This window comes from Cryptomeria japonica, chromosome 3 (assembly GCF_030272615.1).
Source record: "Cryptomeria japonica chromosome 3, Sugi_1.0, whole genome shotgun sequence".
Lineage (NCBI taxonomy): Eukaryota > Viridiplantae > Streptophyta > Pinopsida > Cupressales > Cupressaceae > Cryptomeria > Cryptomeria japonica.
Window position 1 is genome coordinate 85,701,397 of NC_081407.1, and position 7,946 is coordinate 85,709,342.

A 7,946-nucleotide genomic window follows, 5' to 3' on the forward strand; every position below is an offset into this window, starting at 1 on the left:
CTAACTAGCCTTGATCTATGCAAGGGTGGCCAATTTTAGTGCTTGAAGAGGGGACAAAGTACTTAAGTTTACCAGACCATGAGAAAGATCATCCTCAACTGCAATCTTCTTTCCTTTATCCAGAATGGTGACTTTTTACATGGTTGCTAGAGTTTTGTTTGTTTTCTCTTCACCCTTCTCCTTTCCAACTACTTCATTGTTATCCTTTTCACCCTCTTTGTCATCATCTTTAGTCTTTCCTACTTCACCTAACTCCTCAACTATCATCTTTGCAATGATATCAATCTCTGAAGAATCCTGAGTAGAATCACCAAAGTTATCGACTACTTGATTATCAAAGGCATCAACTGGAGCTTCCTATCCAGATGATTGATCTTGCTATCCATCGGTAACATCTGTAGGTACATTTGGGATAGATGGAGTATCCTTTAGCTTAGATACTACTACTTTTTCTTCCAGAATATATTTTTCTTGAGAAGAGTCTTCTAGATTCACATCAACTCTCTGATCAATCAAAATCTATCTCAAAATTATTTTAATTTCCTTTATTACCTCATCTTTCTTCCCTACCATAAGTTTATTTACCATTCTCTTTCTTCGAAATCTATCCTTGGCAAGTTTCAGTAACTAAGTGACTTCATCTCTAGAGATAACAGAAGAATTATTTACTAGCACATATTCTTTTATTCTTTCATCCTCAAGTGAAGTTGTATGTCTCCTTGCATCCAAAATGTCATACAATCTCTTGGAGATCACAGATGATAATTATATCGAGACCTTACTAAATTTATCCATACATTCTACAATTGCTTCTTCAACACCTTGTTGATCTTTATCCTCAAAATTCTCCTAATATATAGAAATATTTTTCAAATTTCCATATTTCGAAATCTCATACATTAATTGCTACAAAGTCATAGGAGGCACAATTTCATATGGGCCTTCAAGCTTACTGAACTTAAGAGCTTGATCTATCTCAGATTTCTTCTTGTTGCTGGCTCTAGCCTTTTCAGATGGCTCTCCTTGTGACTTAGCTTTCTTGGGAGGAGGAGCATCAACGGATGTAGGTTTTTAGCTTACCCTTGCATAGGTGGTAGTCTTCTTGACTTCCCTCACCTCTTCATCTGACTATGCTTCCTCTTCTGCTGCAACATATTGCCTTGTAGATTTCTCCTTCTTCCTCATCTTAGTTCTAATGATAGATGTTGTTGGTTTAGGCTTGGGTGGAGGTACTGGATTCTGCACACTAGAGGTAGGTGAAAATTTGTTGGGCTTGGCCTTGGACTACTTGGGAGGAGTCGGTTTAGCTTGTGCCTTCACCACATCTTCCTCCTTCAAAATGTTTTTCTCCCTTGTTCTCTGCACTGCTTCTTTGGTAATGCCCATTTGCTCAGCAAGTTCCTCAACTTCCTTTCTCACCTTCATTTTCCTTGCAGGCCCAGTGAACTTCTTGTTCAATTCTAGGTCATCCTGGAAAGTTCCAAATCTCCGCTCTTTCTGGTCTACCGGTTGTCTCAACATGTGTTGGGCATATGCATCAAGCATATCAGCATCAACCTCCTACCCCATAGGTATGATCCACACAATTCTGGGCTTAACTGCCTCCATGTGACACTGATCCTTGTCAATCTTGAAACAAATAGTCTTCTCATATTTCTCCATTATCTCTTTGGGAATTCTCTCTTTTTTTTTCATGGTGGCTTCCAGAAATTCATGAGATAGCTCCATAAGGAAGATATTCTCATCACATTGTCACCTATACCCAATAATCCTTCCTTAATTTGCATAGACACTAGTTTGTCATAAGCCCATTGGACTTTACTAATTTTGGGGATCTCATTCAATAAATAAAGAGCTAAGCACACAATTAAGGATCCAAAATTGAAGGTATGTTTCTTATCTTTCTTTATTTTCTTCAATTTTCTCATCAATTCACTTAGGAGTATTGAACAAAGATCATACCTTTTATCCTCCTTCAGCATCTGATATGCAGGAGACTGAGTTCTGCGTACTGGATTGATATACCTTGTAGCCCATGACCATTGGGGAAAATCTTACATCATGCTCAAAAATATTGTTGATTATCATCGACCAATTGTCATATTGGGAATTGGTAACAATCCCCACAATGGTGATCTCTACTTTCCTTAGAATAGGAATCTCACTGGATGCACTCAAGCATGTGATTGCTTGAATGGCCTTCTTTGTAAGCTTATGAGATCTTTCCAGCCATGTGAACTCATCATGAACCTTACTTAGAATGTACCAGACCTATTCTGCTTCATCAAATACTAGAAAATGGATAAACTATGTGAAACCCTTGTCGTGAAGAATCTTCTATTTCGACTTCATATTTCCCAGACTATCTGTCATATGCTTGTTATAGAGGGTAAGCATCTCTGCATTGCCAATTTCTTCATTATCATATTGAATGTATGCCCTGATTTCTTCATTATGAATAAAATCCTATGGGACTGAAGAAAATGCTCCTTCCGGATCATCTTCAATAAATTTGAAAGCATGGTTTTTGAAAATGGGCCTTTCTCTATCAAAAATTTCAACTACCAGAGGTGTAGAAATATCGGATGCAAATGCCATGACTAATTTAAGGTTTAAAAAGGTAGCTCGTGAATGGACAAATACCTCTTGATTCACAACCAGGTGCAAGGAATCACTAAATTATCACTTCAAACTCAATTTTTGCTGTCAAATCTCTTTTACTCTATTACATTTTGCTCTTATCTCTCATTCGCATTGTGAAGAATAAGAATTTGAAATGGATTTTTAACCTTTGAAAAACTAATTTTTTGTTGTAATAAATGATCATCCTTAAAGCTTCCAGTTATCTTGATTTTCACAAAATCGCCTACCAGAATCTCAAATCTCCATGAAATATTCCAAATATTATCTACATGCTTGATCTAGATCTTCTACAACCTTTCGAAAATGGTTACAGATCTTCAAAGAGGGGTCTCTATTGATCTGCATGAAAAACTCCCCTAAGGCTAAAAAGCCCTAGTTACCGGATGAGGTTCCATCACAAGATTCAAGTGTGTAGTCATTCTGCACATTTTTATCTTATTTCTTTACCCACATCTTCTTATGCTAATCTCCGATTTCATCTAACCTTTGATTTTCCTTTCTCATTAGATTTGTTCTTGTTCACCGCTGCATTCTTGCTTCTGCAATGTCTTGGAATATGCTTATGTTTGTTGCATGCATGTCAGACAACATTTCTCTGCATTGGCCTATAGTTTTGATTTTATCTCATCCTGCATTGGTTAGATATATGTCCAAACATCCCATAGGCATAGGATCTCTTATTCTGGAAATTGTTCATCATTCTACACATATTTGACTTGTGAAAAAAGGTATTGCATATGAAACATTGACTGGTAAAGGTAGGACCATTGTTCATATTATTCATCATCCCATTATTCATCCTACTTCTGCATTGATTTTCCATATGACTAAATCTATTGCAATTAAAACATTTACCATTGAATTTTTAGGCATTAGGTTGTCTTTTCAGAGGTTTCTTGTTCTATTGACGATTAGATTTTGCATTGCTCTGTCTAGAACCAAAGAATTCTCCTTTCTCAAATCCAAGTCCTCGAATGTATTTTTCATGTCTCTAACTGACTATCCAGCATCTCATCCAACTGGGCTGAACTAGCTTTGAACTTTTCCTTGTATTTATTAGCAGTAGTCAGCTCATCTCTCAAAATTATGATTTGTCTTTCAAGTTCTTGTCCATCATTTTTTGTTTGCACCAATTTAAGCTTTAACTGATCATTCTCACATGTCAATCTGCAACATTCATCAGATCTGTCTTTTAAAGATTGAGTCAGGCTTTCTTCATTCTTCTTCTGGTCTTCAATCTCCTTAGTCAGCTTCATGACACTAGATTGCATCTCATTCTTCAAAACCGCATTTTCCTAGTAAGATTTTCACATTCATTTGTCTTGTCTTGATCTTCAATGCTTTGCTCTTCTTTCTCCTTCAACTTGTCCATCAACTCCTTTCTCTTTTCCCAAGAAGTGTTCAATTGATCTTTCAGGGTTCCAATAAAGTCTTCAACTACATTTAGATTTCTATCTAGAATACTCTTTTCCTTCATTGCTGCATCAAGATCTTCAAGTGTCACACTAAGTTGTCTTTGCAAATGGGAGTCAATTGATTCAAACTTCTGGATTTTCCTCAAGCTGTTAGGCTTCTTCCTAGGCACAAGGATTTAATACCAATTGTTGGAATTAATGAACACTGAGAGGGGGGGGTGAATCAGTGTTTTGGTATATACAAATTTGTTAATCTAATTCTTTATCCACTAGATGCACAAGTAAGAAACTGAAATGCAAAACCACAAAGAAAACAAGCACATAACCATAACACTAATATTTTTACTGGAAACCCCGAAAGGGAAAAACCACGGTGGGATTGAGTACCCACGGTATTATTATACTATGGCCAGTAGTAAAACAATATTACATGAGGGAGATGCACATGCATTCAGGCACACTGCCTAGAGCTCATTGCTTAATTACAAAAGGTCTACAACCCAGAGGAAGACTCACTGCCTTACAGGCTAATACAAATTAATTACAATGAGTAATGAACTGAAGAAAATAATCTAACTATGCCAAATAATAGTTTCGATTAGGGACAAAGCGATCCACTATTGCTATTATGATAAATTGCTCTATTATGCTTTGCTATTGATTACCGAATTGACAAAACCTAAGGTGCGCACGTGAAACTATACTCAATTGCTCCCAAAATCATCTCCCATATCATAATATCACCCAAAACCATTATCCAAATCGATCTTATATACCCGCACTAACAACATTGATCTCCCACAAGTTGGCTTCTCAAAATATCAAAATATGAAACGTGTAGCTTCAAGTCGGCTCAAATATTCACAAGACCATATTTCAAATCCAAAACATGTGATCACACACTTCCCATAAGTCGGTCCAATTACTACGAACTTACCAAAAACCACGAGAATCGCCTCAAAGAATCTGGTTCACACATTACACCACCAATTATGAAGATAACCCTCTTTTACTGCCCTACCGGATATCGAACCTTCTAACATGCATAAGAAACAACACCGAAGGATAGGATTGTTTGATAATCTGCTTTTCATACTCAATCAATTTAACTCTGATCACTAAAACCAAAAAATGCATCACTGGAAATGAGAAATGGTCACCAACACTGTACACTAAGTATCACCAACAGACTTATACCAAAACTTACTCAAGACATCTAGATATCCTAAAGTCCATATCGGATAAGATCAATAAGCTGAGTTGCCATCAATAACAACTCCTAAGAAATATCATGCACTAGACATCATCGATCTTGACCCGAGCATCACCAGAATAGTGTCTTATGCCAACAACATGATCTCTTGGTTCATCCCTACTCTTCCTCTTTTAACTCTCTAAATAAATTTATTGATGTTACCCCAATTCAGGTGATTTTTTGTTATCTCCCCTTACAGTTCAAAGTGTAAATCTTCCTACAAGATGATTCTCAACATTAAATTTTCACTTGTTTTTATTAATGTGGATGCTTAGTTCATGTTGCTTCTTTGACTGCCATTAATTGGTTGATGCTCAACTTACTATTTCTCTAGTTTTTTGTAGTTCATCTAGTTTCTTTTTGTCAGTTATTTTATATGATGACAACATAACAAATCGTAACTGTTCTTTTCAAAATCAATGATGTATAACGATCAATAATCTGTATTATTAAACCAAAATAACTGCGGGCTTTTATATGAAGATTATCGTGTACCTCGGCCCTTCATGTCAACTCAGCCGTCACATCAGTAAAGCCTACTAACTACCACCCATTTGCCACTGAAGTTATATCGTTATCAGTTCCACCAACGGTAGAAACCCCATTGGCTACATCGTCTCATGTCATCACTTGTCCGATCCAAATTCAACAAATCGTAAAGCATTTCGCCAAGGAAGACGACCTTTTGGTTCTATATATTAGTTTCCAGGCACCCCACATCGGAGTGCGCCATAGTTTCATAGGGGATGCTCCCTCTGCTTCAAATCCTACCTCAATAGACAAAAGTCATGCGATTACCCTTAAATTTTTCACTGTTCTACAATGTGGGCGTGTCGAAATTTATGTTAATAGTAGTCGTAACGTCATTTTTAAAGAGTGACTTGTCCGACGTCTCCGCGCCAGAACAGCCCGTATGGCTTCAAAAATCCCCTCATTGCCCTTGTTGCGCATACACAGAAAATTGTGCACAAACACAGCAATTTCCATTGTTTTCATTAAAGTCTACTTCTGAAACAAATCTTTGATAAAAACTGTGAAAGTTTTGTATGCGCAGGGAACAAGATTTTTTTTTGAACATTTCGACACGTATGCTTACTAGGGTTTCTAGCAGGCATTTGACCAAGAAACAAATATGTAATTTAACGCATAACTTAAAATGTCGGTAATTTACTTTGATATAGGAGCAAGGGCTCATTGCATTCATAGCTTCTCTACTGAAATGAAATAGAATCTGTGAGCCATCTGCTTTTTGAGTTCGTTGTACACGAAGAAATGCAGTTACTTGTAGCTGAGCGAAGGTAACATAGAAGGCGCGAAAATCAAAATTGAAGAAATTTACAGAGAAGGATCGTGATTGGAGAAGGTTTTATGTACACAGATTTTTCGCTTTTCTCTATACAACTGTAAATGCCTCTCGAGCATAACGAAAAAATTAAGTCTTTACATTAAGGAAAATATATTAGCAGACAATATATGTCGTTTACACAGTTGCAAACATGCCATATAAACGCTACCAGGAAATCATGCAGAGACTGTAGCGGACATCATACTTTTGAATTCCGAAAAATCTAACACTCCATTGCAGTCTGAATCAAATCTGCATATCATTTTCTCGCACTCTTGTGGTTTTAGCGCATGTGGAATCAATCCCAGCCTGGAAAGTACTCGTTGTAGCTCTTCACAAGAGATATATCCATCTTCGTTCTCATCAAATATCTTGAATGCCTTCAACAAATCGTCTGATTCATTTTCTTCTTCGCCTTGTTCGCGGTTGAAGATGAAGTTATATAAATCAACAAACGCTTCGAATTGAAGCCCATCGCTATAATCACCTGCACCTTTGTTTCCGACCATTAATCTAAAATCTTCTACTGGCATTACCATTCCGAGCTTGTTTGTGAGTTGACAGATTTCATGGAGGGTAACGGCTCCATCAGCATTTTTCTCGAGTAGTTCATATACTCTTCGAATTTCTTTCTGAGCAGCCATTTCAAGAAAGAGAAAACGCGGCTATTAGCTCTGGAGTCTAAATATATAAGAGCGTACACTTGAATCGATCGCTGAGAGTAAAGAGCAATAGATTTTTATACACTGTGAATATGATATTCGATCTCCTGTGTGGTTGCAAGGATTAATCCGTATTTATAAGAGGCAGAAAAGAAGGTTCGAGGGCATTTCAAAGAAGAAGAATGGATCGACGGTAGAAGAAGTAAAGAAGCGCAGAGGTTGTTCGTCCACATTTGAAGACGCGTTACCGTTGTTTCCTACACAACTTCGGCATCGTCACGATTGACGACGACTTTTTGCCCATAGAAATTTTAAAATAAAGAAAATAAAATGGTATTGAATGCTGTGATGTGGAATTTGAGCGTGCCTGCCGTATTCCGCGAATCCGAATGGTCTATGTGTGGAAAGAGGGCAACGTGTCTCCAGCATGCGGAGTGGACTTTTTTAAACACTATAATTTTTAGTAAACGGTGAGCTGCTCGCGCGTACAAAATGAGCCGTGTTTTGGACGCATCTGTTCTGCCTCCAAAAGGATCTGTTGTATCAACACATCCATCGACATACATGTCCGAGACATGCATACCATGTCAATTTGTCGCAGCAGCCGGATCCACGGTATGTGACGT

At 37.4% G+C, this 7,946-nt stretch overlaps 1 protein-coding gene across 1 annotated transcript; it reads right to left on the reverse strand.

The window, feature by feature from the left end:
• Window positions 1-6,834: 6,834 nt before the first annotated feature.
• LOC131070992 (calmodulin-like protein 3) lies at window positions 6,835-7,302 on the reverse strand. Its single transcript, XM_058006700.2, has one exon. It carries the CDS (start codon window positions 7,300-7,302, stop codon window positions 6,835-6,837), a length of 468 nt encoding a protein of 155 aa, XP_057862683.2.
• Window positions 7,303-7,946: the final 644 nt, after the last annotated feature.